This window comes from Ranitomeya variabilis, chromosome 5 (assembly GCF_051348905.1).
Source record: "Ranitomeya variabilis isolate aRanVar5 chromosome 5, aRanVar5.hap1, whole genome shotgun sequence".
NCBI lineage: Eukaryota > Metazoa > Chordata > Amphibia > Anura > Dendrobatidae > Ranitomeya > Ranitomeya variabilis.
Window position 1 is genome coordinate 435,543,675 of NC_135236.1, and position 22,098 is coordinate 435,565,772.

The 22,098-nt window shown below is 45.5% G+C and overlaps 1 protein-coding gene across 2 annotated transcripts; it reads right to left on the bottom strand.

The window, feature by feature from the left end:
• Positions 1 to 565: 565 nt before the first annotated feature.
• On the bottom strand, positions 566 to 21,800 carry BBS10 (Bardet-Biedl syndrome 10). 2 transcript variants are annotated; one of them, XM_077265328.1, is made up of 3 exons: positions 21,626 to 21,758; positions 18,550 to 18,744; positions 566 to 2,577 (listed from the first exon to the last, which is right to left on the bottom strand). In XM_077265328.1, the coding sequence occupies exons 2-3, from the start codon at positions 18,741 to 18,743 to the stop codon at positions 735 to 737; spliced, it is 2,037 nt and encodes a 678-aa protein (XP_077121443.1). In that variant the 5' UTR covers position 18,744; positions 21,626 to 21,758; the 3' UTR covers positions 566 to 734. The 2 variants fall into 2 exon arrangements, with proteins under 2 accessions (XP_077121443.1, XP_077121444.1); XM_077265329.1 differs by having other exon boundaries at positions 567 to 2,577; positions 21,672 to 21,800.
• Positions 21,801 to 22,098: the final 298 nt, after the last annotated feature.

Here is a 22,098-nt window from a genome sequence, read left to right on the forward strand (position 1 = left end):
TTTTTTGCACTATTGCTTGTATTTGCACACGTTCCCCATGAACTCCATTTTTGTCTCTGTTTTGAATATGCAATAAAGCAAATTGTCTTATCTACATCTTGGATCTTTGGTCGCATTTGTGGTTTCCACATTCCCATTTTGCTTAAGTCATGAGCGACTGATCCGGTTAAATGCCCAAGTCGTTAGCAGGCATGTTTGGATTAATAGTATCACTGAATACTGAATGATATGATGCTGCTATATACCATTTTCTTTGTTCTACATAGGATCTTTCGGTCGTGTTTTGGCTCTGTACAGTACTCACAACCAGCTGCAGTGGGAGCGGCAGAAAGGTGTATGATAAGGAAATGTTTGTCGGCTCCCCACCTATCCGATACTGATGGCCTACTTTGGATGGGTTATAAGTCCTGGACAACCCCTCGGACTGCTAGATCCCAAAATCTGTGCTGAGAACAGTGGTGGAACTTTGCTGTACTGCAGGCAACCAGGTGGTGTGTTTTGATATAAACGGCAGTGAACAAGATAACCACCGTCCCCAAACACCGTCAGAAAATATGCAGTGGACATCTAGTCTCCTTCCTAGATTTTGCAACATGTTATAAATAAAAAAAAAAAAGCACACACTTTCCAAAAAACTACATTTATAGTTTACATGTCAATTTTAAAATATGAGGAAGCAGATACCTAGTAACTTTAGGTATTAGGAAAACAACCTGCATTAACGCCTATAAAGGTCAATGATCCTCCAGCAACATGTCTTGATCAGTTTCTTCGCTCCGACTACATGGGCTCCTTTTAACACCAACAATCAAGTCTACAGTCACAAGCTGGCTGATGCAATGGAGCACAGAGGCTAGCAATTGGTACTTACAGGAAACAGGTTCCAGACCTGTCTCTGCTATGCTAAGCGAAGCTGTGTGTTTCATGTTTTGAGTACACTGTAAATAATATAGTGGTAAATGGACCTGTCCGGTCTTTGCTTTGTAGATTTGCCTGGGAATACATAAAAGAGCATTTCCAAACATTGTACATATGGATGCCAGTTCTGTATCATGGCATGTCTTCGCAAACTTGTAGAGATAATCTTTCATCAAAAGTTCAAAAACTCCAGCCCCTGGAAATACTAGTCCAACATTTGCAAATGGTATTGTGCCCGTTGAATCAGTAATACTACTAGAGTCGCCATGGATTATAAACGGTTCTTGATGCGATTTTCTTCTCATCTCATGAAAACATATATTGCCTGTGTCCTCACATCTATAAGATGGACTTAAACTTGCTGAACACTCTTTACAAGCAAAAGTCGAGTCCTTTTCCACGGACAGTGTGCTGAGTACGTGGACGGCCTGGTCAATATTTTCTAGATAGCACTTGTGGCCAGCTGAGTCATTCCGGCAGCCATTACAAGTCTCACTTTGTTCTTTAGTGCGAACGGCCACGTTCGGAAAATAACTGTCCGCATTACTTGGTGGCTGTTCCTGAATGGCAGTGAACGGATGGAATAACTGGGTTAGCATCCTAAAAGCACCATGAAAGGCAGAAACAAGCTGCTCAGTCACACCTTTGACAGGGCCACACAACACGAGGCTGTGCGGCCTGAAGGCCGATGAACTCTGGAAAACAAGATGCACATACTTCTTGGAACCAATCACAATAGGCTTACAACTTGCTGCTGGAAAAGTTACAGTCTGAAGCTCTCCATTAGGTGGTCCAGACATTTGGGATACTCCAGTGATCTTGCAAAGAAGATCAATCTCCTCTGATGGTAAGCAATCTACTATCGATATTCCACTTAGTTTGGCATAGTAAAGTACAATCTCGTGTTGCTTCACCCTTGAAAATATGACCTTGACTTCTTTCTGTCGTAATTGTCGCAGAACACTTTCGGTTCTCAGTCTTAGGAATAGTTGGGACTGCTGTAGTTGAAAATCTGATGAAACGAGAAAATCTATATCTGTATCTGAGAGATAGGGACTGATCTGCTCGGTTACAATTAGTGCTCTTACTTCTCCCTCTGCTGGACAGTACACAGAAAATGTCCGGTGTAGTATTAGGCCGGGTAATATCCTGGAATCAGCTACTGGGAGTCCCGAAACTTCTGTGAGAAGCTCACAGAAATATTTGTTCACTAAACTGACCACACTGGGAATGTCGCCAATGTCCAGAAAAGAGTTATAAAAGTATTCACAAGCAAGTTTACTAATGAACCCCTGGAGGTTACATCCAATTCTTCCGCTGAAATATGTATCTAATATGTGCTGTACAGACACTCTACATAAAGTAATATTTCCTTCCATAAGTCTGAAAACTGACAGAAAGCGAGGACTCAAGTGCTCGGCTATAATGGGAGCCAGAACTCTACTGTGGAAGGTCAACAGCAAATTGCTTAATCTTCTCAATGCATGACCTAGCCTTTGATATCGGTTCATCAGTGTTGTCTTCCCGGATAAAAGCGGATCTTCATTTTTATCAGCTGTTGCCTGGAGCTCTCGGAGGACAGCACATAAGAGAAGAACAAAGGATTTCACACCATCACCAGTAATACCGGAATGCCTGGAGGCAGAGTTCACAATCATTCTAGAGAAAAACAAAATCAGAACGGAGGTTAACTTCAGTGGCAGATCATTTTTATGTAGTTTGTACATAAGTGGTATTAACCTCATTTTTAAAATCAGCAAGAAAGTTTACAGAGAGACAGATATTATCTTAAGGTGATAAGATAGCAGTTTCTCCACATACGCTCTTCAGCCAAACATTAAAACACCGGTTAAGTGAATAAAATTGATCATCTTGTGACAATAACACTTGTCTAGGGGTCAGTTCTTAAAAAGGAAATGTTGGGGTCAGGAAAGTGAGCAAGTGTAAGAATAGTAGCAATCCTAACAAGCACCAAATTCCGAAGGTTAGATTGGGTTAGAGGATCACCAAAACATCAGGTCTTGGGAAGCGCCCCCAGGATGCAGTGGTATCTGCTAAAAGTAACCAAAATAGGACAATAGTCAAGCTGGCGACAGAGTCATGGGCACCTAAAGCTCACTGATGCGCTTGTGGTGCAAAGGCTAACCCTATTCCAATCCTACAGGGTTAAAGTAGCACACACTGCTGAAAACATCTATGGTGGCTATTACAGAAAGGTTTGGAGTCCGGCCAGAGTGCCCAGGTTGACCAATGTCCAATTTCAGAACAACCAACAATACACATGTAAGCATCAGATCTAGACCATGAAGCAATGAAAGAAAGTGACCTGTCCTGGTCTGGTGCGATGAATCAAGTGTTATTCAACATCATGTGGACGGCTGGGGGGAAGAGATGTATCTGAGAGACACCAACTGACCTGCACCGTAGCAATTAGCGCTCTTACTCCCCCTCCGGTGGATAGTATACGGAAAATGTCCGATGTAGTATTAACCATCAATTATTTAACATCATGTGGACGACCGGAGTAAAACATGTTTCTGAGAGACACCTAGTGATGCACTATAGAAAGAAGGCAAGCTGATGGAGTCAGTATGGTGCTCTTGGCAATTCCTGCACCTTGGGACCAGGCATTCTTCGGTATGTTACTTTGATATATAATGCTCCCTGCGATACTGCAAAAAATGTTTAGGAATGGTGAGAGAAACCTCCAAATTTCTCATATCTCAATGAAGCCATTGTGTACTGTGTTAAAAAAAAAATTGTTATCAAACATTGCAAGTTACATGGATCTCCTTACTAATGTCTTGGAGTCATGTACTATATGACATCTTCAGAGGTTGTGTGGAGTCCATGCCTCCACAGTCTAATCTGTTTAGGTAGCACAAAAGGACCTCCACAGTGTATGATCAGCGCAAATACAGTGGGGAGAACAAGTATTTGATACACTGCTGATTTAGCAAGAATGTAAAAGTCTGTAATTTTTATCGTAGGTACACTTCACCTGTGAAAGACATAATCTAAAAAAAACAAACAGAAAATCAAATTGTATGATTTCTAAATAATTAAATTGCATGAAATGAGTATTTGATCACCTACCAACCAGCAAGAATTCTGTCTCTCACAGACCTGTTAGTTTTCCTTTAAGAATCCCTCCTACTCTGCACTCATTACCTGTATTAATTGCACCTGTTTGAACTTGTTACCTGTATAAAAGACACCTGTCCACACACTCAATCACACTCCAACCTCTCCACCATGGTCAACACCAAAGAGCTGTCTAAGGACATCAGGGACAAAATTGTAGACCTGCACAAGGCTGGGATGGGCTACAGGACAACAGGCAAGCAGATTGGTGAGAAGGCAACAACTGTTGGCACAATTATTAAAAAATGTAAGCCCTCACCCGACCCCAGATCACGAAAAATGGAGACGCTACAAGTATCCGAAAATGGAGGTTTTGTTTTTTTTAGCAAAGTTTGGAATTTTTTTTCACCACTTAGATAAAAAATAGCCTAGACATGTTTGGTGTCTATGAACTTGTACTGACCTGGAGAATCATAACGGCAGGTCAGTTTTAGCATTTAGTGAACCTAGCAAAAAAGCCAAACAAAAAACAAGTGTGGGATTGCACTTTTTTTGCAATTTCACCGCACTTGGAATTTTTTTCCCATTTTCTAGTACAAGACATGGTAAAAACAATGATGTCGTTCAAAAGTACAACTCTCCCCGCCAAAAATAAGCCCTCACATGGCCATATTGACGGAAAAATAAAAAAGTTATGGCTCTGGGAAGGAGGGGAGCGAAAAACGAACACGGAAAAACGGAAAATCCCAAGGTCATGAAGGGGTTAATCATCCTGTCCAAAAATGAACATTTTCTTCAAAAGATGTATCCAATGATTTGCCTCTCAGGACATGAGCCTCAGTGTGTAATTCAAGTCTCTAATCTAGAAATAAAATACATGTGATCCATGCTGTTTCTTGAACTACTTCAGCCCTTAATTTCCTCCTTGCTGAAAGAAAGATATAATAAAAATAAATGAAATACCTTAAATGACTATAAAACTGTTTGCGTATCTGTGGATAGAATGTGCCACCTACAGAAGTAGTGTGCTTCTAGCAGCCTGTGCACCATTTCTAGCAACAGAGTCTGGGGGAAAGGGGAGGTAAACATAATGTGAGCAGGCAGACTTGTAGAAACTATTACAGTGGTGACGTCGCAGCAGCTCAACTGCATATGGAACATGGTAGACATTCCTGGCAGTGTATTAGGAAGATGGAGAAGTCGCCAGCACAAGCAGCTGAGCTTTAAAGGAAAAGTCATCACAACAGTAGTGCAAATAAGGATCCAACAGCTCTGTGAAGAATGTATTTTTCTTGAAAGGTAGACTTGCAAAACCGAAATCCATGTTACAGCAAGCACAGCTCCTTTAGAGAATATTGCTCTATGATACTTTGAGTCTAACAATCCACTGGAGAGTTTCAGAGAGCACTTTCTTTATGTTCTCCTGCAAATTAGATGCCTACACCTGTGAAGTAAAGATCATCATTCCCACACAGTTCCTCCTGCTAACTCAGTCTCCTGTCGTGGTTCCCAATGGCAGGGGAACGTCAGGACACATAAATAACGGACGAGCTCTTGGGTGATGGAATCTCGAGCTGACCGTGAGCTAAACCTACCACACAACTAATAGTGGCCGGGGGGCGTGCCTACGTTTTATCCCTAGACGTCTCTCGCCAGCCGGAGGACTAACTAACCCTAGTAGAGGAAAAAACAGACCTGGCTTACCTCTAGGGAAATTCCCCCGAAAAGGAGACAGAAGCCCCCCACATATATTGACGGTGAGTTCAGAGGAAAAGACATACGCAGTATGAAGGTAGGTTCAGCAAAGCGAGGTCCGCTTACTAGATAGTAGAAAGATACAAAAGGGAACTGCACGGTCAGCTGAAAACCCTTTTAAAATACCATCCTGAAATTACTTTAAGACTCATGTGTCAACTCATGACACCGGAGTGGTAATTTCAGCCCACAAGAGCTTCCAGCTACAGAGAATGATATAACTGTAAACTGGAACAAAAAATGCAAACAAACCTAGGACTAAGAGTCCAACTTAGCTGATCAGTAGTCTAGGAGCAGGAACATGCAACAGAAAGGCTCTGGTTACATTGATGGCCGGCAAGGCAATGACTGAAGAGCAGGAATAAATAGGAACTCCCCACTACTGATGAAAACAGGTGAACTGAGAAAGAAAACACACCCGAGTCACCAGTACCACTAGCCACCACCAGAAGGAGCCCAAAAGCAGATTCACAACAGTACCCCCCCCTCAAGGAGGGGGCACCGAACCCTCACAAGAACCACCAGGGCGATCCGGATGAGCCCTATGAAAGGCACGAACCAAATCAGAGGCGTGAACATCAGAAGCAGTTACCCAAGAATTATCTTCTTGACCATGACCCTTCCACTTAACCAGATATTGTAGTCTCCGTCTGGAAATACGGGAGTCCAAGATTTTCTCCACAACATACTCCAATTCACCCTCAACCAGCACAGGAGCAGGAGGCTCGGTAGAAGGAACAACCGGCACCTCATACCTCCGCAACAACGACCGATGGAAGACATTATGGATAGCGAAAGATGCCGGAAGGTCTAAACGAAAGGATACAGGGTTAAGAATCTCCAAAATCCTATAAGGACCGATGAACCGAGGCTTAAACTTAGGAGAAGAAACCCTCATAGGGACAAAACGGGAAGACAACCACACCAAGTCCCCAACACGAAGACGAGGACCAACACGACGACGGCGGTTGGCAAAATGCTGAGTCTTCTCCTGGGACAACTTCAAATTGTCCACCACCTCTCCCCAAATCCGATGCAACCTATCCACCATAGTATCCACTCCAGGACAATCCGAAGACTCCACCTGACCGGAAGAAAAACGAGGGTGAAACCCCGAATTGCAAAAGAAAGGAGAAACCAAAGTGGCAGAACTAGCCCGAATATTGAGGGCAAACTCTGCCAACGGCAAAAAGGCAACCCAGTCATCCTGATCCGCAGACACAAAACACCTCAAATAAGTCTCCAAGGTCTGATTAGTTCGCTCCGTCTGGCCATTAGTCTGAGGATGGAACGCAGACGAAAAAGACAAATCAATGCCCATCCTAGCACAGAATGTCCGCCAAAATCTAGACACGAACTGGGTCCCCCTGTCAAACGATATTTTCCGGAATACCATGCAAGCGAACCACATTTTGAAAAAACAGAGGAACCAATTCGGATGAGGAAGGCAACTTAGGCAAAGGTACCAAATGAACCATCTTTGAAAAACGGTCACACACCACCCAGATGACAGACATTTTCTGAGAAGCAGGGAGATCAGAAATAAAATCCATAGAGATGTGAGTCCAAGGCCTCTTCGGAATAGGCAAAGATAACAACAATCCGCTAGCCCGAGAACAACAAGGCTTGGCCCGAGCACAAACATCACAAGACTGCACAAAAACTCGTACGTCTCGAGACAGGGAAGGCCACCAGAAGGACCTAGCCACCAAATCCCTAGTACCAAAGATTCCAGGATGACCTGCCAACGCAGAAGAATGAACCTCCGAGATGACTCTACTGGTCCAATCATCAGGAACAAACAGTCTACCAGGCGGGCAACGATCAGGTCTATCCGCCTGAAACTCCTGCAAAGCCCGTCGCAGGTCTGGGGAAACAGCAGATAATATCACCCCATCCTTAAGGATACCTGTAGGTTCAGAATCACCAGGGGAATCAGGCTCAAAACTCCTAGAAAGGGCATCTGCCTTCACATTTTTAGAACCTGGTAGGTATGAGACCACAAAATTAAACCGAGAGAAAAACAACGATCAGCGCGCCTGTCTAGGATTCAGGCGCTTGGCAGACTCAAGATAAATCAGATTCTTGTGATCGGTCAATACCACCACCTGATGTCTAGCCCCCTCAAGCCAATGACGCCACTCCTCAAAAGCCCACTTCATAGCCAAAAGCTCCCGATTACCAATATCATAGTTTCGCTCGGCGGGCGAAAATTTTCGAGAAAAGAACGCACAAGGTCTCATCACGGAGCAGTCGGAACTTTTCTGCGACAAAACCGCCCCAGCTTCGATCTCGGAAGCGTCGACCTCAACCTGAAAAGGAAGAGCAACATCAGGCTGACGCAAGGGGCAGAAGAAAAGCGGCGCTTAAGCTCCCGAAAGGCCTCCACAGCAGCAGGGGACCAATCAGCAACATCAGCACCCTTTTTAGTCAAATCAGTCAAAGGTTTAGCAACATCCGAAAAACCAGTTATAAATCAACGATAAAAATTAGCAAAGCCCAAGAATTTTCCCTTCCCCCATGACGGCACACCTGAGAGAGGGGATCCGCCCAGTCAGGACAGGAAACCCTACTGAAAATAAAAGGGCGGTACCTCTCCCTCGCTTCAGTTGGGTTTCCTGTCCTGACAGGGACCCTTGTACTGAACACGGCGGTTCAACTTACCCAGGTCCCGTCCCGGCGTGGAAGAACAGGCAGCGCCTGTGCGTCGGAGGTTCGGGTCCTGGAGGCGCCGTCCGCAGGTCCCCCCGGGTCACTGCGTCCGTGCGGGCGTTGCGCAGCATGGTTGGAGGACCGGGTTCCTTCCATGGCTGCCACGCCGCCCTCCCCTCTCTGCCGGCGTCCAGGCGCGGCGGCCGCTTCCGGGTCGCTCTTCTGACGTCACACGCCAGGCACGCTGGGAATGGGCGTGCCCGTGTGGCGTCGGAGGCAGGCGCCGGATCCAAGATGGCGGCGCCCATGAAGAAAACGCCGGCCGGTGAATGAAGACTCCGGCGGCATGGCAGAGAGGGGGAGGGGCCATTACTGGGCACCGGAGAGGCGGGGAGTGCAGTGGTCCCCCCATAAAAGGGTGGTAGACCACAGAAGACGCGCTCATGTCCAAAAACTTCACCATGGAAGTAGGACAACAAGAGCAGCTGCAGCAGCCGCTTTCACAACAGCAACAGCAGCAGGAGCTCTCACCAGATGCCTTGCCGAGCCACCAGCATACCAGGAGCAGCCGCTCAAGTGGTAGAAACAGTGGTCGTTCCGTCCGGCAAGATTCGTCGGCGTCCAGGAGGGACGCTTCACGTGCATCTGTCCAGCCTCCAAAATCGGTACCCTTGATTGTCGGCGGTGGTGAGTGATCTACGTGAATGTATCCCTTATGGTAACAGGGTCCATTTTTCTGTTTTGATCACTAGGGGTCCAGGAAAGCTACCGGTAAAACAAAGAACCGAGAGTGTGCCCTTTGTAAAAACCCGCTTGCAGTGCAGTATCAGAAGGATCTCTGTGCTGACTGCATTAATAAGACTATTCAAGAAGAAACCCCTAATTTCGCCACTAGCCTTAAAGCCATAATACAGGCTGAAATTAAAGACTCCTTGAAAGTGGCCCTTAGCGAGCCAAGAGGGAGAAGCCGTAAGGCATCTACAGAGTCGGATACCTCTCAGAGACAGGGGAGTCATAAAACATCCCGATCTCCCTCTACTTCTCCAGCCTCGGTCCACTCTTCAGATTCCTCCTCGGACAGTGATTCAGGGGGTCGTCCATGCTTTCCCACTGAGGACGTGGACAAATTAGTCAAAGCAGTTAGGTCTGCAATGGGCCTTAAAGAAGAGAAGACACCTAGGTCACTAGAGGATGTCATGTTTGGTGGCTTAGAAGAGAGGAGGAAACGCACGTTTCCAGTTAATGCAAAAATAAAAGCATTAATCGAGAAAGAGTGGAAAAGACCTGAAAAAATGGGTTCTTTGCCCTCTTCATCCAAAAGGAGATATCCCTTTGAGAATAAAGACTCTGAACCCTGGGAAAAGATCCCAAAAATTGACGGAGCGGTAGCCAAATGCTTAAAAAAATCATCCCTCCCATTAGAAGACTCGGGTGTTCTTAAAGACCCGCTTGACAAAAAAGCAGATGGGTTTCTCAGACATATCTGGGAAGCCTCAGCGGGGGGCCTGAAGCCAGCAATCGCTGGAACATGTACGGCCCGCGCTCTGATGGTCTGGCTACAGCAGATAGAGGATCAGCTAAGGGACAAGGTACCCAGAACCGACATCCTTGCCAATATATCCTTAGTGCAAGGAGCAGCAGCCTTTTTAGCAGACTCTTCTGCAGATTCCGCAAGACTAACGGCCAGAGCAGCGAGCTTGTCTAATGCGGCAAGAAGAGCCCTCTGGCTCAAAGGTTGTCCGGGGGATTTACCATCTAAACACAAGCTGTGCTCCATCCCATGTGATGGTCAACTTCTCTTTGGGAAGAAGCTTGAAGAAATCCTGGAACATGCAGGAGATAAAAAGAAAGGCTTTCCCAATATCCCTAAAGAGTCCAAAAAACCCTTTTTTCGGAGGAGAAGATTTAATAGAGGTCGCCCCCCAGGGGAGAGGAAAAACTGGGACTTTAGGGATAAAAGAGGCTCAGGCTATATGTTTAAAGGGCCCTCTACTTCAGCCAAAAAATCCCCCCAATGACATTACGCCAGAAGTGGGAGGAAGACTCTCCCTCTTCTTTCCGGCCTGGGTAAACATCTCCCCCAGTACCTGGGTCATAAATATCATCAGAGACGGCCTCAAAATAAAATTCACCTGTCCACCCAGACGAAACTTTATCATAACTCCCCGAAGAAAGTCTCTGCAGGAACAATCTGCCCTAGAAACCGAAGTCTTGGGACTCATCCAAAAAAGGGTTCTTCAGGAGGTTCCTGCTCGGGAGGAGAGAGAGGGATTTTACTCCCCCCTCTTCTTGATCCAAAAACCGGATGGTTCTTGGAGAACTATTATAAATTTGAGAAAACTCAACCAATCCATAGAGAACTACTCTTTCAAGATGGAGTCTATAAATACGACCATAAAACTCCTTTTCCAACACTGCTTCATGGCAGTAATCGACTTGAAAGACGCGTATTATCATATACCAATACATCCGGAATATCAGAAATATTTGAGAGTAGCTCTCTATGTCCAGAACCAGATAAAACATTATCAATACACAGCCCTTCCGTTCGGTCTGTCTACAGCTCCCAGGGTTTTCACCAAGGTGATGGTGGAGGTTATGTCATACCTCCGGTCCCGGGATGTAGTCATTGTCCCATATCTGGACGATTTCCTGGTAATAGGAAGATCAGAGTCCCACTGCACTCATCAAGTATCAGTGGTAACATCAACTCTAAGGGAGCTGGGTTGGATAATAAATATCCCCAAGTCCAGACTGCTGCCAGTAAAATTACAATCTTTCCTGGGGTTAATACTGGACTCCGAACGTCAGCTCTGCCTTCTTCCAGAAAACAAGGTAGACAAAATAATAAATCTGACCAGTACAGCAATACGCCAGCCGACAATGACTCTGAGAAAGGCAATGTCCCTTCTAGGCTCGTTAACATCGTGTATTCCGGCAGTAGAATGGGCACAATTCCACCTAAGACAACTACAGTGGGAAGTTCTCTCAGCTCAAAGACTACTAAAAGGGCATTTAGAAGGAAATCTATGTCTCTCCCTGGGCGTAAGGGATTCCCTAGTTTGGTGGACTGTGAGAAACCACCTGACAATGGGGGTCCGGTGGCAAAATCCGGTCATAGACATTATCACGACCGACGCAAGTGGTACAGGTTGGGGGGCTCACCTGAGGTCTCACTCTGTACAAGGGACCTGGTCCATACGAGAAAAGAACTATGGATCAAACGAAAAAGAGCTGTGGGCAGTGGAGAAATCCCTAAGACATTTTCTTCCTTTACTCCGGGGTCGCCATACTCGAATCCTGACGGACAATCGAGCAGTGGTGGCGTATGTCAATCATCAGGGGGGAACGAGGTCCAAAGGCCTCATGCAGGCATCAAACATACTCTTTCAACTAGCAGAACAACACCTGTCATCTCTGTCGGCATTGCACATCAAAGGCACAGAAAACACTCAAGCGGACTTCCTGAGTCGCAGAGGCTTAAAGCAGGGGGAATGGTCATTAAACCCCCAGATATTTCAACAAATAGTCCAAGCCTGGGGCACACCAGAGATAGACTTGTTCGCCAACTCCCACAACAGAAAAGTCAGGAGGTTCTGCTCCTTGAATCCGAGAGAACATCCCTTCGCAGTAGATGCCCTACTGATACCTTGGAAGTTTTCTCTGGCCTACGCATTCCCCCCGATAGTGATGATTCCAGCTGTGATCCGGAAGATCAGAGAGGATCAGGCGAATATCATCTTCATAGCTCCTTTTTGGCCAAGGAGACCTTGGTTCTCCCTTCTAAGGCAGATGTCGGTAACAGACCCATGGATCCTGCCAGAGGTTCCGGACCTGCTAACCCAGGGCCCAGTGACCCACTCTCAGGTGAAGGGCTTCCATCTCGCAGCCTGGAATTTGAGAGGGCGTTACTAAGTCGCCAAGGATTCTCTCCAGGGTTAATCTCCACCCTGTTGAAAAGCAGAAAACCCATAACCTCCAGGATCTATGGTAGGACATGGAAAAAATTCCTCGACTTCCTGGGTGAACCATTGGGGGAGGTGGCTCCTATAGGTCCTATCTTAGAGTTTCTGCAAGCAGGGTTACATCTTGGGTTGGCAACCAGCACCCTTAAAGTTCAGGTTTCTGCCCTGGGGGCCCTATATAATTGTAATCTTGCCTCAAATAGATGGGTCTCACGATTCATAAAATCTTGCAGTAGATCTCGGCCGGTCATTATCCCAAAAATCCCTCCTTGGGATCTAAATTTGGTCTTAGAAGCCCTGACTAAACAGCCCTTTGAGCCTTTGCAGGAGTTATCACCTAAGTTACTTACCCTTAAAACAGTTTTACTAGTAGCCTTAACATCGGCACGTAGGGTAAGTGATTTACAGGCCCTGTCAATATGCCCTCCTTATACTCAGGTTTTTGATGACAGAATTGTTCTAAGACCAGACCCGGCTTATCTCCCCAAGGTGGTTCAAAAGTTCCATAGAAGTCAAGAGATTACTTTACCATCATTCTGTAGTAATCCTAAAAATCCAGGGGAACAAAAGTTCCACATGTTAGATGTGAGAAGATCTATGTTACATTACATGTCTATGACTAGTCAGTGGAGGAAAGACCAAACCCTATTCGTAGCCTTTCAGGGTAGCAAAAGAGGGTGCGGGGTAGCTAAAAGTACTATTGCTAGATGGATCAGGGAGGCCATTAGTTTATCCTACTCTGCAAGTGGCACTCCGGTTCCTGACGGCATCAAGGCTCACTCCACCAGAGCTGTGGCTACCTCCTGGGCAGAGAAAGCTGAGGTATCAATTGACCAAATTTGCAAGGCCGCTACCTGGTCCTCACCCTCAACTTTTTTCAAACACTACCGGCTAGACCTTTCCTCCTCTGCTGACCTAACCTTTGGTAGAAGGGTGCTCCAAGCGGTGGTCCCTCCCTAAAGGTTTCATTCTACAAAATTCTCTCAGGTGTGCCGTCATGGGGGAAGGGAAAACACCAAGGTTACTTACGGGTAGCCGGTTTTTCCGGAGCCCATGACGGCACCCGTATATTCCCCCCCTTTTATCACCCTTCGGTGTGCACTATTGTTTTGGGTGTGTTTAGTTAATATAATGTGGTGATGGATTTGCCATGTGTACTAACCAGGGGGGCCTCTCATGCTCTGAAAACCAACTGAAGCGAGGGAGAGGTACCGCCCTTTTATTTTCAGTAGGGTTTCCTGTCCTGACTGGGCGGATCCCCTCTCTCAGGTGTGCCGTCATGGGCTCCGGAAAAACCGGCTACCCGTAAGTAACCTTGGTGTTTCTGAAGGCTGTTAAGAGAAGTAGGTTGCGTCCAATCACAAATAGCCCGAACCTTGACAGGATCCATCTCAATGGAAGAAGGGGAAAAAATGTACCCCAAAAAAGAAATCTTTTGAACCCCAAAAATACACTTAGAACCCTTCACACACAAGGAATTAGCCCGCAAAACCTGAAAAACCCTCCTGACTTGTTGGACATGAGAGTCCCAGTCATCTGAAAAAATCAAAATATCATCCAAATACACAATCATAAATTTATCCAAATATTCACGGAAAATGTTATGCATAAAGGACTGAAAGACTGAAGGGGCATTTGAAAGACCAAAAGGCATTACTAAATACTCAAAATGGCCCTCGGGCGTATTAAATGCGGTTTTCCACTCATCCCCCTGCTTAATTCGCACCAAATTATACGCCCCACGAAGATCAATCTTAGAGAACCACTTAGCCCCCTTTATTCGAGCAAACAAATCAGTCAGCAGTGGCAAAGGATACTGATATTTGACTGTAATTTTATTCAAGAGTCGATAATCAATACACGGCCTCAAAGAGCCATCTTTTTTAGACATAAAGAAAAAACCGGCTCCTAAGGGAGATGAAGAAGGACGAATATGTCCCTTTTCCAGGGACTCCTTAATATACTCTCGCATAGCAACATGTTCAGGTACGGATAAATTAAACAAACGACCCTTTGGAAATTTACTGCCTGGAATCAGATCTATGGTACAATCGCAATCTCTGTGAGGAGGGAGTGAACCAAGCTTAGGCTCCTCAAAAACATCACGATAATCAGACAAAAATGCCGGAATCTCAGAGGGAATAGATGATGAAATGGAAACCAAAGGTACGTCCCCATGAGCCCCCTGACATCCCCAGCTTAACACAGACATTGCTTTCCAGTCAAGGACTGGATTATGAGATTGTAACCATGGCAATCCGAGCACCAAAACATCATGTAGATTGTACAACACAAGGAAGCGAATCACCTCCTGATGGTCTGGAGTCATACGCATAGTCACTTGTGTCCAGTATTGTGGTTTATTACTAGCCAATGGCGTAGAATCAATACCCTTCAGAGGTATAGGGACTTCCAGAGGCTCTAGATTAAACCCACAGCGCCTGGCAAAGGACCAATCCATAAGACTCAAAGCGGCGCCAGAGTCGACATAGGCGTCCGCGGTAATTGACGATAATGAACAAATCAAGGTCACAGATAGAATAAACTTAGACTGTAAAGTGCCAATTGAAACAGACTTATCAACCTTCTTTGTGCGTCTAGAGCATGCTGATATAACATGAGTTGAATCACCACAATAGAAGCACAACCCATTTTTTCGCCTAAAATTCTGCCGTTCGCTTCTGGACAGAATTCTATCACATTGCATATTCTCTGGCGCCTTCTCAGAAGACACCGCCAAATGGTGCACAGGTTTACGCTCCCGCAAACGCCGATCAATCTGAATAGCCATTGTCATGGACTCATTCAGACCTGTAGGCGCAGGGAACCCCACCATAACATCCTTAATGGCATCAGAGAGACCCTCTCTGAAATTCGCCGCCAAAGCGCACTTATTCCACTGAGTAAGCACAGACCATTTACGAAATTTTTGGCAGTATATTTCAGCTTCATCTTGCCCTTGAGACAGGGCCATCAAGGCCTTTTCAGCCTGAATCTCTAAATTAGGTTCCTCATAAAGCAACCCCAAAGCCAGAAAAAACGCATCCACATTGAGCAACGCAGGATCCCCTGGTGCCAATGCAAAAGCCCAATCTTGAGGGTCACCTCGCAGCAAGGAAATTACAATCTTAACCTGCTGTGCGGGATCTCCAGCGGAGCGAGGTCTCAGAGAAAGAAATAATTTACAATTATATTTGAAATTCAAAAAACGAGATCTATCTCCGGAGAAAAATTCTGGTATAGGAATTCTAGGTTCAGATATAGGAGCATGTATAACAAAATCCTGTAAATCTTGAACTTTTGTGGCAAGATTATTCAAACCTATAGCCAAACTCTGAGGATCCATTTTAAGCAGGTGAGATCAGAGCCATTCAAGGGTTAGAAGGAGAGGGAGACAAAGACTGCAATTAGAGCTGAAATGCAACTGATTCAACTATAGAGCAAGCACCAAGGAAAAAAAAAAAAAAAAAAATTTGCAGACTTCTTTTTCTCTCCTTTCTTCTGCCAACAGTTTTAACACTTGGCCGGCCATACTGTCGTGGTTCCCAATGGCAGGGGAACGTCAGGACACATAAATAACGGACGAGCTCTTGGGTGATGGAATCTCGAGCTGACCGTGAGCTAAACCTACCTCACAACTAATAGTGGCCGGGGGGCGTGCCTACGTTTTATCCCTAGACGTGTCTCGCCAGCCGGAGGACTAACTAACCCTAGTAGAGGAAAAAACAGACCTGGCTTACCTCTAGGGAAATTCCCCCGAAAAGGAGACAGAAGCCCCCCACATATATTGACGGTGAGTTCAGAGGAAAAGACATACGCAGTATGAAGGTAGGTTCAGCAAAGCGAGGTCCGCTTACTAGATAGTAGAAAGATACAAAAGGGAACTGCACGGTCAGCTGAAAACCCTTTTAAAATACCATCCTGAAATTACTTTAAGACTCATGTGTCAACTCATGACACCGGAGTGGTAATTTCAGCCCACAAAAGCTTCCAGCTACAGAGAATGATATAACTGTAAACTGGAACAAAAAATGCAAACAAACTTAGGACTAAGAGTCCAACTTAGCTGATCAGTAGTCTAGGAGCAGGAACATGCAACAGAAAGGCTCTGGTTACATTGATGGCCGGCAAGGCAATGACTGAAGAGCAGGAATAAATAGGAACTCCCCACTACTGATGAAAACAGGTGAACTGAGAAAGAAAACACACCCGAGTCACCAGTACCACTAGCCACCACCAGAAGGAGCCCAAAAGCAGATTCACAACAGTCTCCCCGTTGTATTAATGGAAATGCTGAGCTAAACTGTGAGTAGAAAGTGCTCCGAATAGTGAGGCCTCAAACAATTTATTTGCATTTGAATGTACTCTTCAAAGTTATCCAAAGATTGTTTAAAATCAAGTTAATGACTTTGCACAAATAGGGGCATCTACAAGGAACTTTGCTTATTTTGATAAAAATTTTATGAGAAAACAGAATCCCTTTTAATGAGACTGTTAGCACAGAATGACTGTTGAAGCCAAGTACAGTCACTATATGCATCATGGTGTGGCCAATCATTTAAATGCTCATTCCCATCTGCTTGATTTCCATCTACAGCTGATTCTCACAAAATTAGAATATCATCAAAAAGTTAATTTATTTCAGTTCTTCAATGTAAAAAGTGAAACTCATATTATATAGAATCATTACAAACAGAGTGATCTATTTCAAGTGTTTATTTCTGACAATGTTGATGATTATTACTTATAGCCAATGAAAACCCAAAAGTCACTATCTCAGTAAAGTAGAATAATTAAGAAAAACACCTGCAAAGGCTTCTTAAGCATTTAAAAAGGTCCCTTAGTCTGCTCCACAATCATGGGGAAGACTGCTGACTTGACAGATGTCCAGAATACAGTCACTGACACACTCCACAAGGAGGGTAAGCCACAAAAGGTCATTGTCATTGGCGGTTCACAGAGTGCTGTATCCAAGCATATTAATGCAAAGCTGAGCGGAAGAAAAAAGTGTGGTAGAAAAAGATGCACAAGCAACCAGGATAACCACAGCCTTGAAAGGATTGTTAAGAAAAGGCCATTCAAAATTTGGGGGAGATTCACAAGGAGTGGCATGCTGCTGGAGTCATTGCTTCAAGAGACACCACACACAGAGACGTATCCAGGACATGGGCTACAAGTGTCACATTCCTTGTGTCAAGCCACTCATGACCAATAGACAACACCAGAAGTGTCATACCTGGGCCAAGGAGAAAAAGAACTGGACTGTTGCTCAGTGGTCCAATGTGTTGTTTTCAGATTAAAGTAAATGTTGCATTTCATTTGGAAATCAAGGTCCCAGAGTCTGGAGGAAGAGTGGAGAGGCACACAACCCAAGGTGCTTGAGGTCTAGTGTGAAGTTCCCACAATCAGTGACAGTTTGGGGAAGATGGAAATTTCATTGTCCAGCAGAATTTGACACCTGTCCACACTGCTAAGTACCAGTACCTGGTTTAAAAACAACAGGATCACTGTGCTTGATTGGCCAGCAAACTTGACTGACCTTAACCTCATATAGAATCTATGGGGTATTGTCAAGAGGAAGATGGGAGACACCAGACCCAACAATGCTATCAAAGCAACCTGGGCTTCCATAACACCTCAGCTGTGCCACAGGTTGATCGCCTCCATGCCACGCAACATTGATGCAAAAGGAGCCAGAACCAAGTATTGAGTGCATTTACTGAACATACATTTCAGCAGGCCTATATTTCAGATTTTAAACTCGTTTTTCAAGCTGGTGTTATAAAGTATTCTAATTTACTGAGAAAATGACATTTGGGTTTTCATTGGCTGTAAGCCATAATCATCAACATTAACAGAAATAAACACTTGAAATAGATCACTCTGTTTGTAATGACTCTATATAATATATGAGTTTCACGTTTTGCATTGAAGAACTAAAATAAATTAAATTTTTGACGATATTCTAATTTTGTGAGAAGCACCTGTACAACAGCCTTTGTCTGGCTGTATGAAGTCAGAACTGTCAATCAAAGAGGGGGGTGGAGATAGAGGGAAAACAAACAGGTGGGAAGGTGAATATAAATGATTGGCAATGCTGTGAAGCACCGAGTGGCGGGACTTAGTTTGAACAGTCATCCTGTGCTGGCACAATACACAAAGTATGCATAAGTACCTTGCAACAGGGTGATCCAATAAAAGGCTCTCCAGTATCCTTCTTCCATCTTTGGTAATGAGAAGATCACCTGTGGATTTAATGAATAAAACTTGTCCTCCTTCAGGACCAAAGCAACTACGTAGAATATTCTCTAATGGCTCCGTCACCTGCAGGATTTTATGAATGTTTAGATGTTCTGTATGTCTTTGCATTCTTTAAAAAGAAAAGAAAAATAAATTGTACTGGTGTATACAAAGATTATTTTATATGACATCCTAAGTAATAAAACAGTGACAGTACAATAGCTGCTACTGCGCAGGCGGCGCCACCTTTGGAGGCCGGTGCCTGTGCAGTATAGAAGCTATCGGATCACCTCTATATACACCGATAGTTGCTACTGCGCAGGCACGGCGGGGCGCCATTTTCAAATGGATTTTGTTTTTTAATATCCGGATAACCTCAACCATATTAATTTTATTCACAGTACACATGCGATTATGCTGCAGCGCAGGTGCCACGGCTGGTGCCTGCCTGCAGAAGGTTTGTTTTTTTTCCAATATGTACGACCCGTATATATAATATTCATTATGTAAACTAGGGGGCAGATCACTTAGGGATCAGTGACCTGTCAGCAGGCGGCACTATGAATATGTAAGCAGAGCACCACATGAAGACCCCCACAGGCCGCCCCGAAGCATGAGCATATAAGTAACTCAAAACTAAAAATAATGATTAAACCATAAGACGGATTTCATCAACCAAGGTATCATTGTAATCAGTATAACTGCGCCGACCTGACACTGTCTGTAGGTTACTGTGCACAATCCTGCTGACAGGTTCCTTTTAAATTACACTATCAATCTCTGACAGCAGCATGTAAAGCACCACTTCGGCATTTTATTTCACTGTCGGAGTGGTATCATTAATGTCTGTTCCTTGCCTGTAGTAAAATACTTACCAGTCACCATCGAATGTTAGAGTTGGAAGGGACCTTCAGGGTCATCGTGTTCAACCCCCTGTTCAATGCAGGAGTCACTGAACCATCTCAGACAGATGGCTGTCCAGCCTCTGTATGAACACTTCCATTGAAGGAGAACTCACCACCTCTAGTGGCAGCCTGTTCCACTCATTGATCACCCTCACTGTCAAAAAGTTTTTTCTAATATCTAATCTGTATCTTCTGTGTTTCAGTTTCATTCCATCTTCTGTTCTTCCCAGCCCTGCTCTGATCCCACTCCACCATCATGAGAACAACGCTCCTGATTGACTGTTAGGGTATGTGCAGATGATCAGGAATTGGCAGCGCTTTGGATGCAGCACATGCCCGCTGCGTCCAAAGCGCTGCCATCTATTGCATGCAGGTGAATCCCCATGTGATCACTGAACTGTACTGATTCACCGCATCCAATGCATTCTATGGGTGACATTTATACTGCGGAGACTCGCGTCTCAGCTAGAGAAATTGCCATGCTGCGGTGTGGAGAGGCGCTCAGCATATCCGTCTCTGCGGGAGCCTGTGGATGCATAGTACACATGGGAACTCTTGAAATCCATCCACTATGCTGTAACAGCGTCCAACCCGCAGCGTTTACTGATTGTCTGCACCGACCCTAAGGCTAGTTTCACACTAGCGTTAACTGCAATACGTCGCAAATGCGTCGTTTTGCCGAAAATACGCATCCAGCAAAAGTTCTTGCTGGATACGTTTTTTCGTCATAGACTAACATTAGCGATGTATTTGCGACGCATTGCCAAACGTCGCGTCCGTTTTGCGACGCTTGGGCGTGTGGTAGCGGACCGTCGGGAGAAAAACACGTTTTTTGCTCCCGACGGTCCACTTTTTCCGACCGCGCATGCGCGGCCGGAACTCCGCCCCCACCTCACAATGGGGCAGCGGATGCGTGGGAAAAATGCATCCGCTGCCCCCGTTGTGTGGCGGAGACCACCCTAGCGTCGGGAACGTCGGCCCGACGCACAGCGACGGGTTGTTCCCGACGCTAGTGTGAAACTAGCCTAAGTCAGCGCTGACAGTAACTAGCTCTCAGTCCAGGTTTATGAGACCCTCTTCTGATGTTGCCATGTAGCGATTTGCTTAGTCACAACTAGCAGAAAACAACCGGAGCGGTGCCGAGAACAGCAGAAGACGGTGACCGATAGATACGGGCAGGGAATATACATTACTATGTGGGGGTGAAGTAAAATAACACCTCAGAGTGGGGCCTTAAGGAGCACACGTCTGACAAGACATCTATTGCGTTCCCCCGTGAAGTGATCACAGAGCAGCAATGGCTGGCGATGGCAACTGGGGCCTACAGAAGACCTTTAACCCTCTATAAAAGTAAAGAAATTATAAAACAAACACGTTTGGATGAATGTCTGATAAAAATATGAATTTATTTAATCTATACGGTTAATATAAAAACAGAAACAACACACCAGAGTTGCTGATTTTCCGGTCGCTGCTACTACCCCTAAAAACCCTCTGAAAAGTAATGAAAACATCATGGCTACCAGGAAGGCTACCAGGAAGGCTACCAGGAAGGCTACCGCTCGCCGTGCAAGGAACAAGCATCGCTGTCCATCAAAGAGAAAGTTACTGAGGCAGAAAATGGCCACACAAGCCAGGTGGAGTTATTGCTGCAAGTTTCCACATTTTTATCAGCACTTAGATTAAAAACAAAAAACCTCCTAACTCTGATGCCGCTGTAACCATAGTGACCGGAGCACCGCGCCCATCAGCGCACCCAGGAGACAACGGCAGCATCCGCCTCGGGTTCTCACCGCACATTGTAAGGTCAAATACATTCTGTCAATCAAAACTGCAAGTTGTCCCTAAACACAAGTCCTGGAGCCACAGTAAGAGGCTCTGCAGCGGCGGTGTGCGGGCATGTCTGCACTTCCGGGTGTATTGGGGGGCGCCACACAGCGCAGACCACCCGGGACTGCCAGCACCCCGACAAGGAGCAGCGATACCCTCCCCCTCAGACTGTCGCCACTGCCAGCAGCTGTCAGTGTGCCCTGAGGAAGACATGGACATCTCGGTACTGTAACAGTTAATACCAGGAACATGCCTACAGGTGCACAATATAGCTACCTCCCCAGCCAGGTATCACCCGGAGTGTGAGCCTATCAGCTCTCACCTCCGCCTGTCTCCATGACAACCACTAGCAGGAAACAGCGCGCCCAATCAAAGAGCAAGCTACAAAGTTACTAAAATGTAACGCTCCTTCCGGGATGGCGTCATTTCCGCCACGTGTTATGGGCGTGCCCTCACTAGACTCCACCCAAGCTACAATCATCTTGTGACAAAGGCGTGCCGACGTAATAGATTAGTCACGTGATTGTCACCTGACAGCTTACCATGTGACCCACGTTGGTTAGCGAGAAAATCCACACAGGAAAAATGTTATTTTCGGAGAAAAGAATCAGTTTATAGAAGAGCTGCGGTGGCCCAGCAGTATGGTGTGTTCTGTGTGCTAGTAGTGTGGTACGCAGTGTGTGATAATACAGGGGTGTATATAGGACGTAACTGGGGGCACTGAGCGGGTGTGTGACTAATAGAGGGGT